Genomic DNA, 27,323 nt, shown 5'->3' on the forward strand with positions numbered 1-27,323 from the left:
GCCATTTCTGCTCACCTGAACTACTGCAGTCTTGATTTGAATGTGTTCTCAATGGGGGATGATGCGTTTTGCACAGCATCCTCATGCATTTAACGTCAATTGTCCAAGGTAGTCCTTTAATCCAGCAATCTTCAGAATGAACCAAGGGGTCTCAGTGTCACTTGAACACAATTTCAACAGCCTTATTATATGGAAAGAGAAGTCATTTGTGTTTTCTCAAAGATTAAAGTGGCCTCTGAGAGTGTTTTAGTAGGCCTAGCTCATTTAATGTAATCAAAAATGGAGGACACCAACTTGTTTTTTACGACTTTTCTGCCAATGAATGCATATTTTATTGTGCCGATGGACAGAGACGAGAGCAGTTAAAATGCAGATTGAACTTTATTGCGAAACACAACTGATTGGATTGCATCAGGTGATGTGTCAGTTTCAAAAAAACACCCACTGCACCCATTCAACCTGGTAAAAGGTCTGCCATATTTAAACACTCAACCACCAAGTCATCAGGATGATAGTTCAAGTATGTGGTTACGTGACTGGGTAAGTTCACTAATAGTAGGCTAACTGTAAATCTCCTAGAAGAGGATCCATAGGTTTTGATTTACAAGGCTGAATGAAGGAATGAAGCCACAGGGCTCTCTTATTTGGAAGTTGAGCACTTTCTCTGAGTTAGTCTACTCTACCCCAGAGCTTCACTAAGCCACACACTTGAAATACAACCTCCACATCATAAACAAACCCAATTAGTTTAATTGCACAGTAGTCTAGGCCTACTATGTACTCAATGATAAAGAGCTTCTGAAGTAGTGTAGTACTTGCACTATGCCTTTTCTGTATTCATTCACTGTCAACTTACAGTAGTGTACCACAGATCGTCATATTTAGTCATTTTGATGTATTTGAAATAACCCAGTAGCTTTCACTTCACTCATTCTCACAACAGATATTTCTGTTTCCTTTTGATATAAAGCAAATAATATTCTCAGAGTAAATCTGAACTCTATTAATGAGCAAGTATGGTGTTTGTCTACATAAACAGAAAAAAAAAATACAAAGAAAAGGCAGTATAGCATTTGTACATGTCCTCCAATTAGATCAAATAGACATGCCAATAGCTGTGTGAAGGGTCGATTATTAGAGCAGTCAATAGTAGCACAACAAATTTTCCCATCCTTGAATGTCGACAAGATGGAGGAAATCCTGATAAATATATATGTGAAGTGAAGGGAAGGAAGTGATGAGCCTCTTGAACCCCATGCCATCTCATTCTGTAAGACAAAAAAGATATCACATTATTCATTAACTTTCATATCATAACTGTAAAACAGAACAGAGCATAAAATAAAACAGAATATTTGGATATTTGCATATCACATTTATCACACTGGTAGAGAGTAAATTTGTTTGTTTGTCTACATGTACATTCATTTAGTGACTACTATGTCTAGATTCTATAGTATTACATATTCTCAAAACATATCGGCGGTGGCCATTATCCACTGTGGGAATCTGTAGCCATTGCTGTAATTTTGCATGCATTTTCATACAGTGCCTGATTTTACAATCTAACACATTGGTCATAAGTTGCTCACCTCGGATATTGAGCTTGATGGAGCTCTCAGCCCGGCCCAGTGGGTTCTCAACCGTAATCATGTACTCTCCTTCATCCCTGGGCGCCACCCTGAGGATGAGGATGGAGCAGACGCCACAGATGTTGGAGATCAAGTAGTTGGTGTTGGTGTTGAGGTTGACGTTGTTGTGGTACCAGGTGATGCGGGGCAGTGGGTTGCCCTTCACAGCGCAGCTCATGTAGCATTCATAGCCCTTGGGCGCCGTACGGACCTTCAGTGGCACCAGGAAGGCTGGTGGGCACTGGAAATTGCAGGTTTTGTAGTCAGGCATGTTGACTACAAATTTGCCTGTTGGAGGTGGAATACAGTAGACTCAGTATCACATCCTGACACCTCATTTAATCTCAAATAGATTATTTTGAAGTTTCATTTATATAGTCCTACTTGTACCATTCATAACATAGCTCAACTTGCTACTGTTGTATTATGGAGATTATATAACAATATAAAATTAGGCTTAGTACTTAAATAACGTTGCCATTGCATGCCTTTATAGCAAGAAAAAAAATGTGTTTCAGTGCATATTTCAGTCCCTGGACACAATCTCAGAGTTGATGAAAATCCCATCTGACTCCATGCAATACCTTTCTGTTTAGTTGTACCCCACGTGGGCGATTCAGAGGGTGAGGAGAAGCCCATGTCATTTTTGGCATAGACACGGAAGTGGTATTCACGCCCCTGCATGATATTACAGGCGGTGAACTTGTTATTGAAGAGCCTGTCTGCGACTGGGTGCCAGGTCCGCTTGGTGGAGTCACGCTGGGACACCATGTAGTGCAGCCGGTCGTCCCTCTTCTCGTCCGGGGACGGCTCCCAGACCACAGTTACTGTGCCCGGCACATTCTCCTCCAGCTCGATAGGGCCTGGTGGTTTTGGCTCATCTGAAGTCACATCAAAGACATAATTAAACTGACGTCTGATCTAACTGCATGTTCCACATTTGTTGTTGAAGAGGAGCAATTTGATATGACGTGACAGTTTAATGGCCTTGTTTATGAACTTTCACTGGCCCCCAAAAAATACTACTGGAGGATATTTCAATTGTGTGCGACATAATGGCCTATATAATTAGCGGCTATTTACTAGCATTCCTTTTCAGACTCTAACACTTACCAACATAATGTGAGGACTGTAAAGCAGATTTTAACTCTCTAGTTTAGTGCAAGTTAACTTTGTCACAGTTTTTTGTGTTGTTTTAGAATGAAGGGCTTATCAAGGAAGTATATTAAACCTAAAACTCAAAAGGTTAATCATAAGAACTCCACAAGAGGAATAATGTAAATAGGCTACATGCACATGACATAATGACTTACCTGTCACTCTGACCTCAATACTGAAGGACTCCTGGCCCACCACGTTCTTCACCACTATGGCATAGATGCCTGTGTCGCTGCGCTCAGAGGACGGAATCAGGAGCTGAGATCCAGTATCCGAGTTGCTGATGGTCGCACGTTTGGTGATAGCAACGCCATCTTTCAGCCACTCAATGTCTGGCCAAGGGGATGCCTGTCAACAACAGCTTGGTGAGTTTTAGCACGTTGTGGTGACAGATATTTCATTTGTATATTGTAGGGAACAGTTGCTTCATGTCAGGAGGGTAATGCAAAAAAAGTCAATCATCAAAAGTCTGTAACCTATTATGGATTTTTTTAATATTGGGAGTAATGGCATTGGGACCTAAAATGATGTTGTTATGATGACAGAAATGTCATATTCCTCGCACTTACTTCAAAGGCTAAATTGAGCCGCACTGTATTCCCTGCGCGCACAACCATGAAGCTCTGCATGTTGCGACTAGTAAACTTTGGCCGAACTGGAAGGACAATGTAAATCAGTCACAAGCACATGGGAGTAACATGAGTGCTATAATAATAAAAATAGATAAATAATTGAAGATACTTAAAGTGTAACTCTGGCAAAGGGTCTTTTTCTGCATTAAAACATACTGGGTTGGACGAGCTGGTAGGGAGACAGTTGGTAAGTGTTCTTTAATAAACTATGGGTTCGCTATCTATGTTGTTACAGTAAAGCTTTGTTTTATAGGGACTCAGAGTAAGCTACTGACGAGGTTCAGTGCTGTTTTGAACAATATTACTGGTCTTCACCACTTATTTGATGTATTTTAATGCAGAAAAAGACCCTGGGGTAAATTTTCGCCGGAGTTACACTTTAAATGATACTGTATGTATTTGCACCACATGTCACACTTACCAGGGGGAGGCATGGCCAAGATATAGTTGTCCAGGTCAGTGGGCTCACCATCTCCACCCTCATTCATTGCAACGACCCTCACCCAGTACATAGCCATGGCCTTCAGGCCTTTAACAGTGTAGGAGGTCAGAATGACAGGTGTGGGGTTGCTCCTCAGCCAATCCAGGCACTCTGCTGGCCTGACCTCCACAAAGTAGCCCTTAGGCTCATCCTGGACCCCTGGCCGATCTTCGGGCTTAGTCCAGGTGATTGAAACGGTGTTGTATGTTGTTTCAGTCACTCTCAGTTCAATGACTTTGCCTGGGGGCTCTGAAATGGTACATTGCGAAAAAATATATGTCTATTTATGAAGAGAGAACTGACTCTATTGACAAGTTTGTATGTGTTTTCAGTCACTCTCAGAGACTTTGCCTAAGGGCTCAGAAATAACAGGTTGTATGACATACTCTGTAGACTGTATTGTGACTAGTTAAATGTCCTAAAGAAAAAAGAATGCAATGCCGACAGTGAGACAGTGTTTCCTCACTCTTTGGGTCTCGTGCAATCACAAACTCTGATGGTGGACTGGGTTCACTTGGACCAGAGACATTGATAGCTGTCACACGGAACTCATACTCCATTCCAGCAACGACGTCTTTCACCGCATACTTCTTTTCTAGAATTAAGAGGCAAAATGTTGCTTTAGTTTTTTTTTTGTTGCAGAAATAAATACAGTAATCAATACAGTCAGAATAACTGATTTCTCATTCGTTTGACACACATTTTTTTAAGTTTAATTAAAAGTACTCAAGGAGCTCATTCTTTTAAAATCGACCCAAATAATTTGATACTGGAAGTCAATGATTATAATTCACACATGATCAGTTTTAACCCTAAAACACACCTGGTATGGGTTCCGCTGATACTGCACTCCAGATGTTGCTGCCTTTCTTGCGTTTCTCCAGGTTGTAGCCACTGATACGGGAGCCTCCCGTGTCACCAGGGGCAGTCCAAGTCAAGTTGATACAGTCATTGAAGGCGCTTGCCACTTTTGGTGCAGCCGGCTGCCCTGGGAATGCTGGAAACCAAAACATTAAGCCCATTCAGTGTACAAGATGGTATCTTTTGAGAGGCCAAAGCAGTGGTGAACCCTGTCTCATTTATCTCAGTTTGAGAGTTCGACAATTAGAAATCAGAAAAACACCCCTTACCCAAAGTGCCTGCCATAATGTCGTCTGTCTCCATCATCTCGCTTATGCCCTCCTCGGTGATCGCCCGGATCCGGTAGCAGTACTTCCTTCCGTGGTCCACATTGGTATCCTTGTAAGTGGGAACGCCGGGAATCTCTCCGATTTTGGTCCACGTGTTGCGGCCAATCTGCTGGCGATCCACCATGTAGTTCTTGATGGGTGAGCCACCGTCATCTTTCGGGGGTCTCCACTTGATCTCGATGCATTGGGAGGAGGCTTCCACAATTTCCACTGGGCCCTGGGGTGGACCCGGTTTATCTGGTCAGAAAAAGCAGAGCTTTCAGCAGCTATAAGATGGTGATGTGATAATCGAACCGTACTTCTTCTAACACAAAGTACAGTACAGTACATCACTCCCTGCCCGAATGAAAAACTTCAGATATGTAAACATGAGGAAGAACTAACTGAATTTCTGTGTCATTAGTCATTCATTTTCACCTTCTTGCTAAGAGAATAAAATAGCAGACATTAACTCTATCACTATCAGAAACGTCTTTAACTGCTTTCATTTACATACTACCATGAAAATATAAGACCCCACTGAGGTTATGAAAACTGAACTCACCAAGGACAATTAGCTTTGAAAAGGCCTCAGTTGTGCCAAAGTCGTTCCTCAGTCGGAACTTGATTTCTCCGGTCTCTTTGCGCTGGCACCTGCTGAGCATCAGCCTGCTCTGGGACGGCGACTTCTCGATTTTGACGTTGGTGTCGTCCAGAAGCTCCTCGCCCTCCCTGTACCACTGGATCTTCATTGGATCGCGGCCCTCGAATGGCATCTTAAAGACGGCATTTTGTCCAACTCGTACAACCACAGGCTCAGAGAATTTAACCAAATCATCAGTGTTGAATCTTGGTGGATCTAATGTGACATAAAACACGTAAAAGTGTAGTTGTAGTCAAAGTGATATAAATATGTACTGCACTGTTTATGCTATGTTTATTCTGATTTCTGTTATATTTATACATCACACCGTATCCCATCAAATCTGACCTTTTATATATATTGTGGACTCCGATTTCCGACCTTCGGCCTCAAAGCGGTACCTTCCTGAGTGTTCCTCTTCACAAGAGCTAATCAATAACTTATGGCAGGCTCCATCTTTAATCAGGGTTACTCCATCTTCTCCATCACCAGATAGCTGGCAGAGACATGGAGGAGTGCAAAAAGTCAAAACTGGTATGAGCGGCATCCTTTACTTACTGTATACGTAACTGAATTCATACATGCATTTATCCATCTAATCCTCCGTTGATGTATCAATCATTCATAAAGCATTCATTCATTCATTCATTCATCCATTAATTTGTTCATTAATTCATTCATTCACTCACTCACTCAGTATACTGTATTTGTTTCATGATGGCCTGCAGTACCTTCTTCCCATCTTTGAACCAGGCCCCCTCACTCTGCTCACTGCTGAGTTTACATGTCAGTTCCGCTGGCTGGCCCAAGAGGGCAGTCACATCCTCCAGCCCGCTGACAAACTGGACCCCGGGATCTGGCAATAGATAGTTAGAGAGTTAGAGAGCTGAACGGTTGTGAATAAAGCGCTCCAGCAGGAGCGTTAAACTCTTGTGTGAGAGAGAATACCCAGATTTCAGTCATGCAGTTTGCAAAAGGGCTCTCTGCAGTATTCATGTGTGTGAAATAATCCTTCAATTAGGCTACTGCTTGTCAGCACAGTAGTGAAAAAAGATGTGCAAGAATGTTTGCAGATGGTCCTTGCCAATGGCAAAGGAAATGTATGATGGAATAAAAAGTTCAACGTACCAGCTCTCCATTAGTTGGTTCATTTATTAAAACCAATGAATCTTCTTTTACTTATATGTTTTTTTATTTTTTTTAATCAGGTTGCTTTTGTGCTTTTGTTATACTAAGTTTTGTTTGCTTCATTCTTGCTTCCACTCATTGGGCTTTTTTCTTGTCTTCTTGATGTCTTCAATTGGTGAACAAAGTTCACTTCAAGAAATGATCAAAATGCCTCTTGAAACTTCTTGAAAAGACACAGACATTTAAACTTATTTTGATTGCTTTATGTGAATGAATAGTTTCACGTGTTTCACAAATTAGACCTGGATTTGGAGATTTGGATCTAGTGCAAAATACAACTCACAGATAGCAAGAAGCAGTAAAGGGATGTCTTCTGAGTACAGGTGCTTCCGTTTGTCCATCAGTCTGTAGCATATATTCTTGGTATGTAAAATACTGAAATCTTTGTTTTGTGGATCTATTTCATTTACAAAGACATTTCATTTCATTTTACACTTCCAGATCTGTCATCAGAAAACACTTCTGTAGATGACGTGTAAAAACACTTAACATCTTGAAGGGTGACGTGTAGAAAATTAGTGTTGAAAGTTGGATTTCGAGTCTAGTGATGTCTTCTTAGGCAAGATCTGAAGCCTCTTCATGATGCTCTTTGGTGGTGTCAAATTGAAAACCTTCTGATCATTCTGAATCATTCCGATTCACCTTCCAAATGAACACATTGAATGTGGAAGGTAAAGATAAGCAGCTCCTGACATATTGAGCACTTTCCTTACTTTTGGCAAAAGTGTCTGATAATTAGGGGAAACATAATTGGATTTCCTTCTTTGTATTTTCATCACAATCAAAGAGAAGATTATGGAAAGCAAAGCAAAGAATGAAAACATGATGCTGCTGGTCACTCTTCAAAGATACTCCTTGTCAGGCTTCACCACTAGGGCGCAGCACATAATCAAATTTGTATGTGAATTGGACCTGTAGGTGGATCACTGGTCTTGATGGCTTCTTTCTCAAGAGGGCCGACATTAAAAGTAGTTTCCAAAAAACATTTAAGAAATAGACTTTGTAAGTAGCCGGTAATCTTTTCTGGAGTTCAGTTTAAGCATACCTCATACATTGAATTTTAATTCGAAGATAACTTATAAATGCAAAAAAGAATTTGCATGATTACATGACATGTAAAATGGCATATGCAATGGCATTTTGCACTGAAATAGTTTCTACTGACAACTCCCAAATGTCACACACTCACACACACAAAATGGAAAATAAAAATGATGACAAGACCATTTCCATTCATGTCTCTTTGCACATGAATTGGTCCTCTTTTGACAAACATGTAAAAGACAATGTTAGAAGAACTTAGTAAACTCTTTTCACTAGTTCTATTCATTAAAATCACACCCAAACTTTTTTATAGGTGAATTTAAATGAATGCTTCTCTTTCATGCCACCAGTGACCCCAGTCACCCTCTTACCAACAACCGTCTCGGGCAGCAGAGAACCTTGCCTTGCGCGGCGCCTTGCGGCCCGTGCCTCCGCCGCCGCTGCGCTGTCCTGCGAGTCAGCTCCGTCTCTTTTAGACTGACCGCCTTGAGAATCTAAATCTGTGAGGCCATCTTCCTGTCCCCCTCTCCAAACTCCATCTCCGTCATCTCCGTAGCCTCCAGCACCTCCTACTGATCCGTCTTTAGATGTTTTCAATAGTAGTAGTAGAACATTTTCAGTTATTGGCTGCACTTTGGCTCCATTGTGTGATGCAGTGACAGACAAAGATACAAGTCATTGATATGGCATTATCAATGTACTTTTTCAAGAATTCAACCATGCACTGAATGATGCCAAGTGAAATTGAACATGGCGCTTGCACATTAATGCATGATTGAATTTATGCAGTGGGGTTGGACAATAATTTGACGAAACCAGCTGGTATCAAAGAGTAAATACCAGCTTGGCTTCCATCAAACTTTTCATATTGACATTTTGACCGCTCGAATATGAAGTCCTGGGTTGAAATGCTCAAAATTTGCATAGTGTTGATAGTCGAATGAGCAATTCATTTGTTTGAGAGACGTTAAATAAATCCCGATTTGTATGAAGTTGATGGAAATGGGTTTATTCACGTCAGCTCACAGTTGTTACAGTTGGTAAAATGTAACCAACAACTGTTCACGACTCCTCCCTTAATTAGGAGGGTGAATTTGAATTGTTTGGCCAATTTTCTATGAATGCACAGCGACACAAAAGACTGCAACATGGGCACAACAAAACAGATACTTTTGTGGAGCTCATGTTGTACTGTCAGTTTTTACAATCAGTATTCAGTATTTTTAGAGATTAGAAACCAGGTGATCTTACAACACTCATGCAGAGTTTGGAAAAAAAGACATCAGGGATGCACATTTTTCCAACTTTGAAAACACACAAAAATGGTTGATTATGTCCTTGCAAATGTTCAGTAGAATTTTACATATGGTCTGTTGTTAGTTGATACAGTGCAGTGCAATTCAGGTAATTTAGTTTGCAAATCATAAACTGTATGATATAGCATTTAGCAACAGAGAATGTATATACCGGTTATGGAAGTAATTATTGTGCATATTTTGTTCATGAAAAGGAATTTGTGATCAGATGTAGCCCTCGGCTAATGCAATCCATGATGAAAAAGCCAGCATCACAGTATTCATTATAGTGCTTGTGTCAGAGCAGAGATACAGACTTTAGTCATGCAGTTTCAAAAAGGGGGCTGCCAAAAGGGGGATAACAGTCATACTGTACTGTATATGCGAAATCAACCCGAGACGGATTTTTAGGAGAGACAAATGCTGATGAATTACGGCAGATTTCCTTTGCTCGTACATGGCCTGATGTTGGTACATGATGTTGGTTCACAATATTACAGTAGTGATTTGTGCTTCCTTTGCTTTCATCCATTGGACATGGATGTTGTCTTCTTTGCATCCTGAGGTTGAGAACAAATTATATTATGTCTTCTGAGAACAGACTCTTCAGTGTATACATAAATATACACAGCTTCAAGGTTCTTCAAGATTCTGAAATCTCTGTTTTGTGTGGCTCGACGATATTTAATCAGCATTGGCCATTATCAGACATTGGCATCTAATATGGCTATACATAAAATAACTTTGGAATTCTGTAAAGAAACCTAAGAACTTGAAAGGGAATATAATGAGTCCTGTAGACGCAAGGGTTGAGAAGTTAGATTTCAGTCCAGTTGTCTTCTCATCCTTTATTTTCCATTAATAACATCATGGAAATCCTTTCATCATTCTCTCTTTGTGAGAAAAGTATGTTGTATACTTTTCTTTCTGTTTCAAATCATTCCAAATGAATGCATATCTCCAGTGGAACTTAATGCATTTAATTCCCATGGTGAACCACTACTGATGTATGGTACACTTTCCTTGTATACTTTTGGGCAAAAGTGCCTGATAAAATAGGTAAATGAATTTGACTTCCTCCTTGGCTTTTTCTTGATTAAAGAAATAGTGACAAAAAAAATTAAGACATTGAATCAAAAATACTAAGCTGCTGGTCACACATCAAAGATACTCCCGGCCAGACTTCACCACTAGGGCGCACTATAATTTAATAAATGTGTGTAACCGACTTATGCTTGGCGGGTGTTGGTGAGCTGTCTAAATATTATCAGTTGCTTGGAGAAATGTCCCTTCAATCTCATTGAAAGTCACCACCATTTTGTGGTTTACACAATATGTACATGACATATTGTACCAATCAGTATTTTCATTGTGAACATTAATGCACTGGTATAGCCTATGTTTAAAGGCTCAGTCATTTGTCTAGAAAAACAAACAAAAAAAGTATTTGAAATACTAAAATATTCTGCTTGCATAGATATTTGATCACTATACATTCATACTTTGAAGACAACCTTTTTGCTGAAATACTGTAGCTTCAAGACATTTGAATTGAGTTATTCGCAGCTTGCACATGGATCAGGTTTAGAATTTATATAGAATCACAATGGAATGGCGGTCCTGCACTGTGTAATGCATAAATGCAAGCCTTGAGGTACAATACATATCTCTCTGGGAGTCACTGTCACAAGCCCACAGTGCAGGACCGCCATTCCATGTCATGTTTATAGGAAAATAATGCACTCATCGAGTGCCTGTGGCGTCGGGACCTTATTACCACTTCGAATGTGCATTATTTTCCTATAAACGCATTGGCGCGTCGTTGATTATCCTTTACATATTCACTCTTGCTTATTTTTGAGCCACTCCAGTATAGCTTTTGCATTGTGCTTTGTTTAATGGATAAAGCCTTATCAGATTATGAAAGGGTTTCTTGTATATGCAGATTTTTTTTCCATTCTCCCTTCAATTATCAATTCTCTAGTATAGCCTACCTAGAGCAGCATGCTGTTTATGTCGACACTACTTCATCATTAGAGTGATGCTTGTTTGGCTCTGGCCATGTTAGATTTACACTATACAAAGTACTTTGAGAATTAGACAAAAAGCTGGATTTAGGTCTCATATGACCATAACCTGCCCAGTTTTACAACTCCAACAAGTCTCACTTTCCTCCCACCATTGAATTAATTTTGGTGATAACATAAGACTAAAAAACTTACAACAGCATATGTATGGGCATTTTGCTCCAAAATAGCTTCTACTGACAGCTTCCAACTATGTTACACACTAATACACACAAACACACAACACAAAGAAAACAAGAGTACCGTAATCACAAGACCATTTGCATTCATGTGTGCATGAATTGGTCTAGTTGTTGTGATAAGAGAAACATATAAGACAAAGATCACAAAACAACTACTTGACCTTTTGAATTCATATACATGAACTGGGCCTGTTGTGATATGGCAAACAAGACAATGTTAGAACCGATCAGTTCAAACCCTTTGAGGGCATTTCTCTCTCTTTTTCAGTTCATTAAAATTCCACCCAACCTTTTTTTTGTGGGTGAATTTAATGAATGCATCTCATCCATGCAACCAATGACCTAGTTGCTCTCTTACCAGTGGTCGACCCAGGCTGCCGGGAACCTTGCTTTGCACTCCGTCCGCCAGGATTCTTTCTTTTGGGATTTGAGGTTGCACGTTTACCCTGCGTGCCACCTCCGCCTCTTCCTTCAGACCGGGTCCCCGTCTTCGCCCCCTTCTGCGTCCCACTCTGTGTTCCTTCTTCTTCCTCTTCATCATCATCTTCTTCCTCTGAGGTTGTTTCAAGCCAGTCTTCTCTTTCTCCTGCATATCCTCCTTCTTACGTTTTAATAATGTAGAGCATTTTCAGTTATTGGCTTTACTTCTGCTCCATTATGGGATGTTGTGACACCAAATCACATCAGACAACAACATGCACTCTTAGACAAAAAGGTGCTATATAGAACCAAAAAACGTGCTTCATATATGGCACTTTAAACAATTTTGAAGGTTCCATCAAAGGAACCCCTTAGGGCTCTTTAAAGGAACACTTTGTATTAAATAACTTCATCCAAACAGAGATGAAGTTAGAAGCGACCAAACATTTCCATATTTTCCCTATTAAAATACAGTTACATGAGTAGTCACACGACCAAGTATGGTGAGACAAAATAAAACGTGGTGCATTTCTAAGTAGGTAAGAGGGATAACTATATTGTGTTGCGCAGTAATATCCTCACTCTTGCACTTTCAGTTTCACTTTGGAGTGAGGATATTACTGCACCAAGTCTAAGTGCTCCCAATTGTTATTCCGCCACACAATATAGTTATCCCTCTTACCTGCTTAGAAATGCACCACGTTTTATTTTGTCTCACCATACTTGGTCGTGTGACTACTCGTGTAACTGTATTTTAATAGGGAAAACATGGAGGCGTTTGGTCGCTTCTTACTTCATCTCTGTTTGGATCCTAATGAATGAACTGGGCTAGCTAAGTGCTATCAAAGTTGTGCCGCGTGCCAGAGCCAGTGAGTGCACGCATTGAAACGTGAGAGGTATGTACGTATCAACTCGTCTTAGTTAAGAGAATAACGTAGTTTAATATGAAAAAACGGTGAAGTGTTCCTTTAACTAAGAGGCTGGGAACAACCGATCAAAAGGTCCATTTTTGTCCTATGGAATGATTACAACTGACAATTGCAACGTGCCTCACATTAAAACTAGAAAAGCACTCAGAGAGCGCAGACCTCCGCCTGTATTGTTCTTCCTAGGTTGTCATACATTTGAACCTAAACTATTCAGATCACCACCACGTGGCCATACCATGCCATTACAAGCGAAACCATACCCCTAAGCGAAACACATAAACGGCTCTGGAATCCCGACATAATTACGGATCACTCCTCAAATGTAATCGTTTCTTCCTTGGCTCATATCTGACATTCGCTGAACATTTAATTGAAATCCATTCATGACTTTTTGAGTTATCTTGCTAACAAACAGACAGACAAACAGACAGACAAACAAACAGACAGACAAACATAACCTCCTTGGCGGAGGTAATAAACTAGAAAAGCACTTAGAGAGCGCAGCTACCTCCGCCTGCCTTCTTCCTCCTAGGTTGTCATACATTTATTTTGAACCTAAACTCTTCAGATAGCCACCACGTGGCCATACCATGCCATTACACCACTAAGCTAAATACATAAACGGCTCCGGAATCCCGACGGAATTACAGATCACTCCCAAAATGTAATAGTTTCTTCCTTGGGTCATGCCTGACATTAAAAATCCATCCATTACTTTTTTTAAGTTATCTTGCTAACAAACAGACAGACAAACAAACAGACAAACAAACAAACAAACAAACAAACAGACAGACAGACAGACGCCGGTCCCCGATGAAAACATATACCTCCTTGGCGGAGGTAAAAAAGGCATAACTGAAAAAAAGTGAGGATTCTAAAAATGTGAGGCGCTCAGAGTTGAAAATAGTTCAGCTTTCAAGAATTTTTTTTTTTCAACAATTGGCCGTTGCTTAGCTGACGACCTTAGCTAAGACAGGGAGCTAGGTATTTAGTTAAGTATAACATAAAGCATCAACATACATTTTCACCTCACATGTTCTTGACACTCACTAATGGAATAGAGTCAGAGGTGAAAAAAAGTGAGTTAGTGTGAACACTGCCTAATTAAATAAAACAAAAGAGGGAGAGTACCTGCTTGATAAACCCAATAAAGTGCTTACAAAGGTTGCTTTGATTACCACCAGTGGCACCCGTACCACAGTTTGAGAACCACAGTACTAGAACTAGAAATGGTTCATATATGGTATTCCTAGATGGTTCTTTAAACTATTTTGAAGGTTCCATCAAAGGAACCTCCAGGGTTCTTGAAAGCCTGCATGGTATAGCACCCTAAGGAATTTCTAATATGAAGTGATAACGCTAGCTGGTATTAGCCTGCTTACTACAGTATATCGTATTGCCACTGGAAATAAAGGTTTGCAAAGAAAATACTGACTGGGGGAAATATGTGCAAGTATCTTTGAATTGTGATGACCTTCATACTGTATTAGACGTTTGGATAGGTAAGAATTTATTTCTGTCATTATTTTTGCCAGCCTCGATGCATTTTTGGTGATAACATAAGACTACAACATCGCCTGTTTACATGAGACTTATAACAGCATATGTAAGGGCATTTTGCCCCAATAATAGCTTCTACTGACAACTTCCAACTATGTTACACACTAATACACACAAACACACAACACAAAGAAAACAAGAATACTCACAAGACCATTTGTATTCATGTGACCATGAATTGGTCTAGTTGTGATAAGAAGTGAAGTAAGACAAAGACCACATAACATTTACAGTACAAGACCTTTTGAATTCATGTATTGATGAACAAACAACAAACATGAATTGGGCCTGTTGTGATATGACAAACATGTAGGACAATGTTAGAACAAAACAGTTTGCGGGCATTTCTCTCTCTCTTTCAGTTCATTAAAATTCCGACCCAACCTTGTTTGTGGGTGAATTTAATGAACGCATCTCATCCATGCAACCAATGACCTAGTTGCTCTCTTACCAGTGGCCGTCCCAGGCTGCTGGGAACCTTGCTTTGCACGCCGCCTGGCAAGATCCTTTCTTTTGGAATTTGAAGTCGCACTGTTACCCTGCTTGCCAGCTCCACCTCTGTGAGACTGACTTCCTCTTCCTTCAGACAGGGTCCCATCCTCTAGTCCGTCTTCTCCTTCTTCCTCAGAGGTTGTTTCAAGCCAGTCTTCTCTTTCTCCTGCATATCCTCCTTCTTATACGTTTTCAATAATGTAGAACATGTTCAGTTGTTGGCTGTACTTCAACGCCATTACGTGATGTTGTGACACCAAACCATGTCAAACAACAACGTACTTTCAGTTTTGCACAAATTCAACCATGCACTGAATGATGCCAGGCAGCCAAGGAGGATTTTTATTATGTCATAAAGAATCCTCCATAGCCAAGAGCCATTGTGCAATAATGGAATTTGCACCTTAAATGCATGATTGAATTTATGCAGTGGGATGGACAATAATGTTACAAACAAGAGACAGCTGGTACATCATGTACCAAACAATGGACACCAGCTTGATCTCCATCCAACTTTAAAATGTGAATTTTGAAAGTGAAAATGCTTGGATTCCAATCAAATCTATTATATCACATCAAATCAAATCAAATAATTCACTATGTTGACTCCATATTTGAACATTCTCTTGTGAATAGCTATGTTTGTTTATTTGCATTTGTTGAGATTTATTACATTTCTGTTCAAATTGCCCTGGCAACCCACAGCTGTTCACAACTCCCTGGATGTTTTTTTTTTCATAAATGTTTTTGAAATATACAAACGTTGGATGGAAACTCAGCTACATTCAAGACAATTGAGTATGACATGGTCACAACAAAACAAATACTAGTGTTGTGCTGTCTCTTCTTATGGTCAGTGTTTTTCACAACGTTGCATCAGAAACACTCATGCAAAGCTCAAATATTTCACTCATCAGGAATGGTAATTTTTGCAATTATAAAAATAAGGAGGTACTGTAGTTGTTCATGGCATTACAAAGTCAACATTAATTGTCCACAGATTCAGGTAGTTTCTAATGCAATTATAGCTGATATACCGCACAAACTATAAACGTTATGACACATTCAATCTAAGATAATATTAGCCACCAAAAATATAGCAATATACTAGTAAGGCGGACAGCAAAACCTAATCAGAATATTATCAAATCTTTTGTACATTCAAAAATAATTTTATCAGATTTACAACTTATAGCAGCACAGCCATTATAGCACTGCTTATAGCAATGAGAACTTGGGAATGTTACAGTAGATTCGTATGTGTGTTGCTCTAATTGCCATGCTAGCATGTGCCATAATGCAGAAACAGTCTTGTCAGTCTTACCAGTAACCTTGTCTGAATCAAGTTGCACCTTATTTCTCTTGCTTCTCTTGCCATCTTTTCCCTCTTTATTGTTTTTCCCTGATTGTGCATTTGGGTCAGTGCCATCATTGAGTGAATCTGTCAGGAGATTTTGAAACCGCCTGTCAATGCACTATATTTATATATATATATATATATATATATATATATATATATATATACTGTAAATATATATATATATGATATATGATGTATGATATATAGTATAACATAATGGCCGCATTTCCCAGATTCGTTAAGAAGCTCTTAAGTGCTAAGAACTTCTTAGGAGCATTCTTAGAGCATTCTTAGAGCTCTACTAAGAAGTTCTTAGCACTTAAGAGCTTCTTAACGAATCTGGGAAACGTGGCCAATATATGTTATGATATAACATATTAACATTTTGCCTTGTTGCTTTTCAGTATCAGTACATTATATATGAGAAAATACCAAGGCCAAAATGTGCACCTTCCGGGTCATTCCATCAAATTGATGCCTTAAAGTATTATTGGACATTGTTCAGAGGGACATGATAACTTTAAGTTACAACAAATGAGAGTAAGTTGTTGCATTATATTGATATATACATTTATTTGGCATTTATTTGTTATTGTAGCAATTGTGTTGTGTTTTGTTTGTAGCAATTTCTTGGAATGACACAGATGTGAATCGACCAAAACAGATGTATGGCCTACAGTACAGTATATCTACACATGAACATGAATACAGATGTATGGCCTATAATCTACACATGAATTACGGTTAATAACATCTAATGCTATGGTTTACCTTGGTCTCCACCTTTTCCTCTGCCCATCCCACTGCCATCATCGGCGCCTCCCTTTCCAGATCCGTCACCATCACCCATGCCCTTTAGTTTGGACCCATCCGCACCGGTGCCACGTCCGGAGCCACCTTTTCCCGACCCGTCTTTTCCAGACCCATCTTTCCCGGACCCGTCTTTCCCAGACCCGTCACCTGCTCCAGAGCCTTGGCCCATGCCACCTGCTCCACCTGCTCCACCTGCCCCACCTGCCCCACCTGCTCCGTCGGCTCCAGCGGCAGCTCTTTCGGCGGCGGCCTGGGCTGCCAGGGCCCTCAGCCTCTCCGCTTCCTCCCTGTCCCTCAGCAGCTTCTCCTGCTGCTCCCGGGCCAGCTTCTCCAGGTCCACCCCGGCGCCTCCGGCCTGTGTTGTCTTCCTGGCCACCTTCTTGCCCTTATTAGCAGGGTCATTATCAGCTGTCGGTGAAGACAAAGTGGTAGCAATGAGGTATACAGTAATTTCCCGCATATTAGCCGCAGGACAGTGTTTTTTGCAAGTTAAAAGAAACACAAGCATATTAACACCATATTAACTGCCCCCCTGTATTTAACCTCATAGCTGAAGAAATTTAGCAAAGTCAATGTATAAGTCAATGTATGGCTAATAGTCAGGAAATTACGGTATGGTTTGGAAAATATTCCATAAGTTGTGTATCTGAATTTTTCTGTTACTATCCATAGTTATATAGCGGAATTGCTGCATCTGAACTGATATATCAAGCCAGAAGTAAACAGCTTTACATCATAGGCAGAGTTCATGTCTGCTTTATCCAAGTCTTAAATTCTTTGGATATATGTTAGTCTTTGGAGCCCAGGAGGTATAATTGCAAGATTGTTTTGGGGATATTGAAAGAATGTGTGCTTATTTCCCTAAATCAAGTTTTACTAGCTATAGTATATCTTGTATATTGTTGTTTTACTTTAAATTGTGTTCTCATTGCAATTATTTAGTTCCCACATATAACAACAGAGAGTTTTGTTGAATTTGGAAAGTTTGGATATTACCCTCCACGATCAGCCATGCACTGCAGGTCTTAATGCCTGCTATAGCGGTGTAGATGCCCTTGTCCAGCTGCAAGCAGTCTTTCACCAGCAGCCTGTGGATGAGCTTGTCGTCGGACATAGTGATGGAGAACTTTTCCCCGTCCTCCACGGCCACGTTTTTGGCCAGCCATTGCATTCTGCCAAAGGGGTGAGAGAGGACACACTCAAAGAGGGCATCCTCGCGCTCCTTGGCCTTCACCTCCTGGAGTTTCACGATGAAGTCCACCATAGGAACTATGCACAAAACAACAGTTTGATTAGTACTTAAAACGTCTGCACTCCCACCCTCCCTTCAACAGTATTGCTTGATTCTATTGACCCTGAAAAGCAAATCATGGCCTTACTCTTAAAATCAGTAGAGAACAAGTTGACCTCCTCAACGTCCACTTGGTAGAGGCCAGCATCCTCAGCCAACAGGTCTTTGACAGAAAACACCAGAGTCTTTCCAACTCTCTTCAGGCTATGTTTAACGTCAGTATCATCACTGTCTTCTGTAGTGTAAGGGATCATGACACCGTCCTAAAACACAGCGGGTCAAGGCATGTGAGTATGAGTCTTTTTTTTCATGCATGATGGGCTCATCACCACTTTGACAAGTTTTGAATGATGAATGATGCACTGTGATAGTGATACACAGTAATGAGGAGCAAAATGTGGCGTGAGAGTGAGTGAGAGAGAGTTTGTGAGAGAGAGTTTGTGAGAGTGTCTATTGTTTCAAGTTTAAGTTCAAGTTGTATTATAGCCATTTCAACAGTATAAAAATACATTTGATAGGAATGTGTTTTGGTATGCTCACATATAACACACATAATGACAACACAACATCACAAGACTGAAGCCAAAACAGGCACACATAATATTGTTTGCTGACGTCTTGGCCTATTCATTTGACAGTTAGTAATGCAATGTTTTAAATTTCTGAGATTTCCACTAAGGACTTTGTTAGGCCCATGGAAATTATGAAGATGTTTGAAAATATGTGCAGAACATTGAAGAAGAAGAACATCTTGCAGAATAAAGATGTTCACAGACGTTGTCTGTTGACCGTAATACACTCATAATTTGGTTATGGTCACTGTATCTCAATCAGCCTCACCTTGTAGAGGAAAATCCTACTGGCAGGGTCTTTGAGCTCCAGTTCAAGTTGAAATGATGCAGAGCCGTTTGCTTTCACCTCAATGTGTTTCAGGTTAGATATAGCCTCAACATACTGGCAAGAGTGATGGATGAAAGGGGGATGCCATGGAAGGTAATGAAAGGATGGAGAGAAGATGACGTTAGAGACTATTTTGACCGATGCCCATGAAATGGGTTTGCACCATAGACTATATATAAGGTATAGTGTATATATATACATACACTGAATAGTCTATGGTTTACAATGGCATGTGGTTGTTGAGACTTCAACACATAGTTTAATGATGAATGTTGTTGTCAAACATGCATCATTAAAACATATTTAGACTGCCAAGCCTTTTTTTCCTCTTTTAGAGGTAATTTGTCCATATGGCTTGCACTCGTGATGTGATATTACAGGGAATGTTGCTAATTCTTGCAAAGGGCAGGAATTGTCTCTGGTATCATTTCAGTGTAATCACCTGTTATAGACAGAATGATCAACAGCAATGAGTTGAAAGACTAAAACTAAATCCAATGAAACACCAACCACTTTTTGTTCCTCCTCTCTTTCCTTCTTTATCTCATTGAGTTTCTTCAGCATCCAGCGGAAATTGGTGACGCCAAACTCAGCGCAAATACGTTCATACTCCTTCTTGTCTGAGCTCATAAGGATCTCCCAGAACTTGTCGTCAACCTCTCCATCCTTCTTCTCTTCCTCCTTGTCCTTGCCTTTCCTGCAGTGGAGCAATGTCACGTTTTTCACAATAACAGTGCACCCTTAATCAAGTCTGTTTCATTCGGGACAACAAACACACAGTTGGAAATATGATTTCTGCACATTAGAAATGGAAATAAGAGTCTTAGAGATGATGACATCGTCACCCATGTCAAATCACACAGACCTCTTTCTGAGCATCTTTCTGAACTCAGTAGGATCTGTTGAATTAATAAAGTATTATGAATACATGAGAACAAGTATGCATTCACAAAAAGGTCAAAGGACAAAGGTCAAAAGGTCAAATGACACAGATGACTTACCAATGTCTGACTCTTCCAAAACAGGCTTATTTTTCTTGAACCCAACTGATACAGGGATAAACAAGAAAAGAAGAAGGGAAAAATATATAATTGTGAATAAAAGAAAAACAATATCGAGTGTAGCTGTGCAGACAATTGTTCAGAATCAGCATGGATGTACTAAAGCATTGCTATTTGTTTAGGATGGGGATAAACTGCTTCAATGATGTGCACACGTGATAGGTAAAATGAAGTTTAAACAGTTTTGATCTGAAAAATGCACCAAAGGGGAAGATCACACACATGTTAACACCTGCTGTATAGGGTAAAATGGAAAATGTATCTGAAAGTAATTGTGAAGTTACTCAATGGTTGTGTTTATGTTATAAATTTCCCATTTTATGATTTTAAGAAATATATCAACCAAAATATTTTTAGGAATCTTTTTAAAATATGCTGGTCTTTAGGCTAACTCCAACCTCATAGGCTAACTTCAACCCCATCTATTTCTATGGGAGAGTCTTTGAGTGCCAAATGTTCTCATTAGAAAGTCTCTGGTGTAACTTGTGTGATCTTCACCCAAAGCAATTGAGAAAAACGAATAATCAGAGATGACCGCATTTTTACCTTCAATGACATTGAGTGTAGCTGTGCAAACTGCTTTCCCATATTCATTGTGAGCATAACATTTGTAGGTATCGGCCTCAGCTCCAGTTACCTTGGCAATCTAACAGAACACAGTATGTTTTTTATCATCGAAAACAGACACACACATTGTTCGTACTCCATGCAATACCCGCAGATATACATACACCGCAACCAAGTCATGTCAGAATAAAGGCTGTAGATCTTACCACTAATGAATACTCTGAAGAGGCCTCATCAAACTTCTGCTCAAATTTGTCATCAGTCAGCTCACCACCCTTGGCTCTTCTCCAGGTGAGCTCAGGTTTTGGATCGCCACATATTTGTGCTTTGAAAATGGCCACTTTACCTATAGTTGACAAGCACGATAAGTTTGTAGCTTTGCTTTGCATTGAGCTTTACAACATCCCTTAGCTGTTCTAAAATCAATGGAATCTATGGCCTTTTGGAGCTTATTACCTCCACCAAGGAGGCTATGTTTTCATCGGGGTTTGTATGTTTGTTTGTCAGTTTGTCTGTTCGCAAGATAACTCAAAAATATATGGATAGATTTCGATGACATTTTCAGGGAAGGTCTGAAATGACCCAAGGAAGAAACGGTTCAATTTTGGGAGTGATCTGTATCACCGTCTGGATCCAGGAGGCGGTTATGTTTTCGCTTGGTGGAGGTCTGCGCTCTCTGAGTGCTTTTCTTGTCGCTTAATTATATTAACTTCAGTGATGTACTGTAGTAACTGTTCAAAAAGAAAGTATAGCCACCACCCAGGGGTGCGTTTCCCAAAGCTTAGTTACAGTAGTTAGTTAGCGACTATGGTTTTGGGAAACACACCCCAGATATATTACTTTGGTGTAGATTCAGTTTTGAGTCTCATACTACCCACATCCATACAATTTAGGGAAAATCACAGGTAGAAAATTCCAGCTTCAGAAAGCAAAAGGTTCTACCTGCACCCTGAACCCAGGGAGCTAACCAATGAGCTGCCTGCTCTACCTGGTTGAAGTCAAAGCCATCGATATCTCAAAGTTGCGACACTACCGTTGACTCCCGTTAACAAACAATGGCGGCACATCCGGGAACTATTCCATTAAGAATGAATGAATATAATACGACTTTTCTACATGACTTATAGTCGTGTGCATAATAATGCATTTTCATTGAGTAATGTATATGTATGTGGAAATGCAGTTTATAGTAATTTTCATCGAGTATTCACCGTAAATATTAATGCGATCGCTGCTATCAATCCCGTAGTAAACCAGGGACCGAGGGAACTACTGAGCCTACCCACTAACCACGTGACCGCTCTAATCTGGCTTTAACATGGAAGTCAACGGCTGTCGCAACTTTGAGATATCGATGGCTTTGGTTGAAGTGTTGTGCTAATTAGAATCAGCTGGTTTAAGTGAAAGGTTAGCACGAATATGTGGACTTTTACTTTCTGATGCTGGACTTTTCAACCTCAGAAGAAAATACTCACAAATTGTTGCATTAATCACCATCAAAAACCTGTCTCTGCCAAGTGATTCCTTACCTAATGAATTTTCAGTTAGACTGTTGCTTTCTTTGAAGTAGTTTACATTTACATTTATTCATTTAGCAGACACATTCCACAGACTGAAGAATATTTAAAGCACATCGTTTAGACTTTAGAAGCTGCTGCAAAGCTTGGCAGATGACAAACAAAACAAGACCAGTCGTTTTGCTGCTGAACTATAGATGTTGCTGTACTGTATACTGAATGTATGATACTCTGTGTGTTTTGTGCCTTACCCTCCTGGATGGTTAAAGCAATGGGTTTGCGAGTGAAATCTGGTGTCGACATCCCTTCTGGGAGTTCCTCCACCCACTGGGTGACCATGACACCGGGGACTTTGGATCGCTTCTTGATGCCCGCTGAAAGAAAAGACAAAAATAGTCGATACAGAATTGAAGCCACGCCAAGTGATAGGTGTTAGGTGAACTCTTCGACTCTTTTATCTGGCATCAGGTAGCATCCTTGCTAAGCTGTGTAAGCTTTGCACCCTTCTGCCAGCAGGTGTCACTCATGTCCCACCAGACAGAGTACTGTAGAATGCACAGGGATGAGGTGGTTAAGCAGATCCCAAGTACTGTAAGACATTCAATCTATTCATTTGCCAGCAAATTCTTTTGGTACATTGGCAGAATTCCATAACAAATCTGCAGCTAATAACATATTGTTAGGGTTTGCTGAATGAAAATGCTTTCCATTTAGGGTATGAGACATTTGTGGAAAATGTTTGGAAATGCTTGTGCGGACTCCACCGGTTCTGCTGATTCCATGATTAACAGAAGTTTCCTCCAAGAGGTGGTCAGAAGAAACAGATGTCGGGATAGCAGACAGACATACAGAGACTCACGGAATACATACAGTAGGCTACACACAGGGGATCACATGCAGTCCTGGATCCGTCCCTGGTTGCAATGCTTCCTACCTTTCTTCTTGTTAGCTTTCTCGTCCTGAGGGGGTTCAGTTCCTGTTCGAGTAAATACATGGGAATCACAGAACAGGAGAATTAGACAGACAAGGGTTGTTTCCGGACAAGTCCAGGCTCAGGCCAATATCTTTGTCCAAGATAGTAGAAAGACAGAAGAGAAGAGCCATCATGGGATGACCCATACGCATAGACTCTGGGAGATACACAATGCATAGCAGGGAACAATAGACAGACAGGTAGTGTTTTCCCACCAAAAATGAAAAAGAAAGATGACATATAGATGACAGTCAGGAAGAAACATTATTGGTGCCAAAATTCAGAGCTCATTGGTTTACTTATTCATCGGATGAGCTTTCAGGGTGGATTTATTTGTTCAAATAACATGCCCTGAGGCTCTGGATTCAACATTTATTAAAATACAAATATAATTGGTCTCTTGAGTCTAATTGATAATGACGTCTTTCAAAACTTATTTTGATAAATAGTCTTGCCAAGGTCATCTTTTTTTCATGTTTTGGTTCACTAGCTGAACAAATAGTCAGACAGGTACTGACAAACAACATTTAAAAATTGACATTGAAACATCATATTGAAGAGGTAAGTAAGAATTGTGGTAGTCGTTTCACAAATGAAAGCTTTAAAGAATCTTCAGCTGAACATCCAGCTGTCCTTCCAATGGGGACGAGCATTCACCACAAACAGAGGAAAGTTAAGTGTTAGTTTCTCCAAAGTATCTGTTTCATTTGTTGCCCTAATTTCATTGATGGGTAATGCGGCTTGTCCGAGTCCAATACTTGAGTTGTTAGTGCCCACATGGGTTGGTCAGTGTAATGCAGGATGGGTGATAGAGCTTTCTCTGCTGCTGCTCCCAGGCTGTGGAACGCCCTCCCTGACCACCTGGGGGCCCCACAGACATTGAAAACTTTTTAAAAAACTTTGAAAACCCATCTTTTTAAAAAAGCTTTCTGTTAAATGTATTTTGTTGATGTGTGTGTGTGTGTGTGTGTGTGTGTGTGTGTGTGTGTGTGTGTGTGTTGTACTGTATGTGTGCGTTTGTGTGTGTGTATATTTATATACACGTATGTGTGTGTGTGTGTGTGTGTGTGTGTGTGTGTGTGTGTGTGTGCGTGTATGTGTATGTATTTATTTAATCTATTTTAAATTGCATTATTTTTTTTATCTGTCTTTATCTGTTATCCATTTGCATTATAATTTTGTAGCACTTTGAGATTGTCCAAAATGTAAAGTGCAATACAAATAAAATGTATTATTATTATTATTAATGCTTGCGTCCACAAAGAGACGTGGGAGTTCTATGTACAAATGTAACAACACAATGGGAGTTCTTGCATCACACGTTCTAATAACAATGGCACATTGATTTAAAACAAAATCTAATTATTGTAAACCTGCAGTTATGATTCACATAAAATGCAGAGGTGGGAAATTGTGCACTCTGTTGACACATACAAGAGCGTTTCTGATACAAGAATTGACGTTTTGCAGCAATATTCACTGATGTAGGATTACACTATCATGGCAGTTCCCAGAAAATACAGGCCTATGAATAATATAATGGGCTATTAAAGCTCATCTAAAAGGGTGTGTGTCAGTATTTTATGTGTCCAGTTAAGGTCCTCTGAATCTGATGGCCAGACTTTATTGGGCATAGCCATATTGAGCTTCTGCCAGAGAGGTGATCTTTTGTCAGTCCCATTTTTGGGATTTGGCTCCATTTTGTTATCACACAGGAACACCCAGGGTTCCCTTCACCTTGTTCTGACAAACTTGTCTTCCACATCAGAGTTGGATGCTGTGTAATTATTATCCTGGAAGGTATGTTTATTAAACCATCACGGACAAATCAGTCACCAACTGGTTGGTTTTGTGTGTTTTGAGCACAAATGGAGCTTTAGTTTGCCTTCAGGACTCAAGAACACTGTCCTTCTTAGAGTCCTACAATGTCAAGAACCTTCCGGTCTTCTTTTCTTGCCACATCTGCTGCATAAGAGAGGACGGTTTTCCAGCGCAGGACATACGGTAAGTAGTTTTACTTTTGTGGACATTTATATAATACAATTAATTAGGCATAGCAAATACTGTAGTCTGTGAAGAAAAATGACTCATATTGTAAGTTGTACTTTATTGGTGGCTGAAGAAATTACACAGATGTGGGGGATATCCTGTCCTGACGTTTGAAGAGAAATGCCATCCCAATGAAATGAATGTAGTCGACTTAGCTGCAAAATATATAGGCCTGCAGTATATATTTTGTAGCTAAGTCGACTATACTATACTCTATGAATACTTTGAGTTCCCATGTCACTGGACATTAATGTTCCCATGTCACTGGACATTAATGAGATCACCTCATGCGTATAATTTCACTCACTCACTCACTCACTCACTCAGTAACTCACTCAGTCACTTACTGTACACTCTCACTGATTCAGTCAGTCAGTCACTTGCTCACACACACGCATGCCATATGAGATGTAATGAGCATTAGAGCATAAGAGCATTCTAAAGTGCCTCACTCAATCATTCACTTACTTACTCACTTGCGTACACACAAACACTCTCTCTCACTCTCACACACACACACACACACACACACACACACACACACACACACACACACAAATACACACACACACACACACACACACACACACACACACACACACACTGCTGCTCTCTCTGCAAGGACAAGGAAGAAATTAGCAAACAAATGACAGGTGTGAGGAACATTAGAGCATAAAAGTCACACTAAACATGAATAACTTGTTATTGTATTGTTGTCATCCCATGAACGGTTTATTATTTTACACTCAGATGATTAGATTCACACATGCAAGCTTTACCCTGTCCCGCAGCTGTTTGGTCTGTAACCTTTGATTTCTTGAGCATCTTGGCACTTTACAATATCGGATCCAAATGCCAGAAAGCCCTAAAAATAAGACACATTTTATACACAACATTTCTTGTATCTGTCTGCCACCAAGTGACAGCACGTGCATCCAAAACAAACACACAGACACAGAAACCCAAGCGTGAACAAAGGATTCGAATGATCATATCTATGTGGATCACAACGCCCAAGTGTAACTCAAGAGACATTGGTGTCACATATCTCTGCCGAGCTCTGACCTAAAGCTCCGAGAGATACCATATATCTGCCAATGGAACCCCTTGATGACATGGTTTGAATTGCACTTGCTGAAAAGTCTGTAGCTGTACATTGAGTGCAGGATACAGGTGCTTTTGTCTGAATTTTCACCACTCATCAAATGTGACTAAAATTGGAAGACGTACACTTAGGAATCAATATTGTAAGACAGTGTCATTGTGTAATTGTGCATTTTCTCAGATTTCTCCAGCTTTAAATTGTTCATTTTAATTATATTGTTTTGTTTATGGTTATCATAGCTCTATTACACACAAACATAAGCATACACTTGAAGGGATTGCATATGGTAATTCAAGATATGTTTGCACCTGTAGCACTGCTAGTACAAGGTGCTAATACTGTAACTCCAAGGTCATAGGTTCAGTTCTGATCTGAAAATACCATTTTATGCACACGTATAAACGCAAACAGTAGGTTATTGCCAAATCAGCACCATACATTGTTTTTGTGTGTGTGTGTGTGTGTGTGTGTGACCTGTGTTACAGTATATCTTACTAGGGCGCAGAACCAAAAACACAGTAATAATTATTTGAACTTGCTACAAAAAGAAAAATAAGTGGCAAAAACAGCTGACACAGACAACTGCATGGTGTGCTTATAGCGTAGAAGAGAAAGCAGACACATACCTGTTCGGCGGTGTACTCTTCAGATCACCAACAAAAGCAACGTTGCTTGATGCCCACTTCAGTGTCCACCAGACAATAATCCGTATAGGAGAGAGGATAGAGTGATTATTTTTGGTTGTACTGACGAGCAGCACGCGTCTAGACAGAATA

General features: G+C 40.0%; 1 protein-coding gene across 5 annotated transcripts; it reads right to left on the reverse strand.

Moving 5' to 3' along the window:
• Positions 1–362: 362 nt before the first annotated feature.
• LOC134087827 (immunoglobulin-like and fibronectin type III domain-containing protein 1) lies at positions 363–27,323 on the reverse strand. 5 transcript variants are annotated; one of them, XM_062541596.1, is made up of 29 exons: positions 27,174–27,323; positions 26,222–26,307; positions 23,355–23,396; positions 22,672–22,794; positions 21,110–21,249; positions 20,883–20,982; positions 20,277–20,321; positions 20,141–20,174; positions 19,786–19,972; positions 19,216–19,329; positions 18,464–18,638; positions 18,081–18,353; positions 17,043–17,492; positions 16,236–16,352; positions 14,871–15,092; positions 11,869–12,111; positions 8,318–8,527; positions 6,446–6,570; positions 6,063–6,210; positions 5,637–5,930; positions 5,033–5,329; positions 4,726–4,899; positions 4,369–4,497; positions 3,843–4,151; positions 3,359–3,444; positions 2,945–3,137; positions 2,216–2,512; positions 1,593–1,919; positions 363–1,268 (listed from the first exon to the last, which is right to left on the reverse strand). In XM_062541596.1, exons 2-29 carry the CDS (start codon positions 26,265–26,267, stop codon positions 1,264–1,266), a joined length of 4,905 nt encoding a protein of 1,634 aa, XP_062397580.1. In that variant the 5' UTR covers positions 26,268–26,307; positions 27,174–27,323; the 3' UTR covers positions 363–1,263. The 5 variants fall into 5 exon arrangements, with proteins under 5 accessions (XP_062397580.1, XP_062397581.1, XP_062397582.1 ...); XM_062541597.1 differs by lacking the exon at positions 23,355–23,396; XM_062541598.1 differs by lacking the exon at positions 14,871–15,092.

The sequence above is a fragment of the Sardina pilchardus genome, chromosome 7 (genome assembly GCF_963854185.1).
Source record: "Sardina pilchardus chromosome 7, fSarPil1.1, whole genome shotgun sequence".
Taxonomy (NCBI): Eukaryota; Metazoa; Chordata; class Actinopteri; order Clupeiformes; family Clupeidae; genus Sardina; species Sardina pilchardus.

Bases quoted from the DNA above. Each gene is read 5' to 3' on its own strand.
- LOC134087827 (XM_062541596.1), bottom strand. From the start codon at position 26,267: ATGCTCAAGAAATCAAAGGTTACAGACCAAACAGCTGCGGGACAGG. The intron at 23,397-26,221 runs GTAAAGCTTGCA...TTACTCGAACAG, and splicing joins CCAAACAGCTGCGGGACAGG to GAACTGAACCCCCTCAGGAC. The intron at 20,983-21,109 runs GTAAGATCTACA...GTGTTCTGTTAG, and splicing joins CTTCAGAGTATTCATTAGTG to ATTGCCAAGGTAACTGGAGC.